The sequence below is a fragment of the Histoplasma capsulatum genome, genomic scaffold (assembly GCF_000149585.1).
Source record: "Histoplasma capsulatum NAm1 scaffold_4 genomic scaffold, whole genome shotgun sequence".
Classification (NCBI taxonomy): Eukaryota; Fungi; Ascomycota; class Eurotiomycetes; order Onygenales; family Ajellomycetaceae; genus Histoplasma; species Histoplasma mississippiense.
In genome coordinates, this window is record NW_001813979.1 from 2641181 (window position 1) to 2642363 (window position 1183).

The following is a 1183-nucleotide window of genomic DNA, read 5'->3' on the forward strand; positions in this document are numbered from 1 at the left end:
TTAATAACGAATTTCAAAATGAGTTCCATAGTTGAAAGAATGTCACATGTATATGCAAGAAATCGTCACAACACAAGCTTCCCACTATGTGCTACATTTCATTGTATATCACAAAAAGCCCACCATCATCTATGAAATGAAAACGAAAAGAAAGAAGAAAAATCAATAAACATGTACGTATCACACAGAAAAAGGACAAGATGGGAATTTTTGTACATTTAATTTAGGTATATATGTATGAACGCCACGGATAAAATGAACATGCCTATTTTAGTGTTACGGGGAGAGAGGCCTTCGCCTTCTGGGCTACCTTCTCCGCTGATTGCTCAACAGACTTCTTCAGTCTGGACTGTTTGAGCTTCTGGAGGTATGTGAAGAGGAGAATGAAGAGCAGTTCAACCCTACATAATTTGAAAGGTTAGCAGATCCGCGGCCTTTCTCTCCTTCCTCCAATTTGAAGGTGTCAAAAAAGTAGGGACGAGGCTTATTCCTTACCGCTCTTTTGTCATCATCAAAAATCCTTGAACCAGCAGACCCTTCAATATTTGAGGACCAATTCCTTTAAACAACGCTAGTGGCCCCTCATGTTCGATGATATATTTCATCACCTCGCCAAAAGTCTTGAATGGTTTGCCTTGTCGGATGGCTGGTGGTCGGGACTGTAACCCGACTTTAGCCACGATCAATGGCTGGGTTGCGATTGTCGCGAGAGACTTAGACATGGCGCCCAAAACTATCCGTCCATTGTCATCAGTAAATATGTTCAGATGGGCGGAATATTTCTATCTATCTATCTATCTATCTATCTATCTATATATATATATTAGGAGAGGATTTCACTTACGGAAAGCTTCCCACGGTTTCAGACTAGTCTTGCCAGAGAATAAGATGTCCTTTAGTCTCTGATAAGTTCCGTATGTGATGGCGGGATTGACCACAAGGACAAGGCTGGCTTTGAGGCCTCTCCACAGTCCACTCCATCCGTCCTCGCTGTCAATGACTTCCCTCCCCGTATCAAATAACCCCTTTTTCTCCCCTTTGGGCTGTGTTTGCTGTCTGGTTGTAATGACTGAGACGGGGATTGTGAAAACCTGTGCGATCGCACCAGCAACGGCTCCAAAGGGTGAGTTCAATAGCGGTACCCGGTGGTTTTCTGAAAGCGGTCCGATGACATGTAGACCGT

The 1183-nt window shown here is 43.5% G+C and overlaps 1 protein-coding gene across 1 annotated transcript in view; it reads right to left on the reverse strand.

Moving 5' to 3' along the window:
• Positions 1 to 265: 265 nt before the first annotated feature.
• Positions 266 to 1183, reverse strand: part of HCAG_04793 (predicted protein) — a gene marked incomplete at both ends in the record, with an annotated part of 1103 nt that continues 185 nt past the window's right edge. Inside the window, 3 exons of the mRNA XM_001540903.1 lie at positions 266 to 401; positions 496 to 733; positions 845 to 1091. Coding sequence (XP_001540953.1) covers positions 266 to 401; positions 496 to 733; positions 845 to 1091 — 621 coding nt within the window. The remainder of the gene's footprint in view (positions 402 to 495; positions 734 to 844; positions 1092 to 1183) is intronic.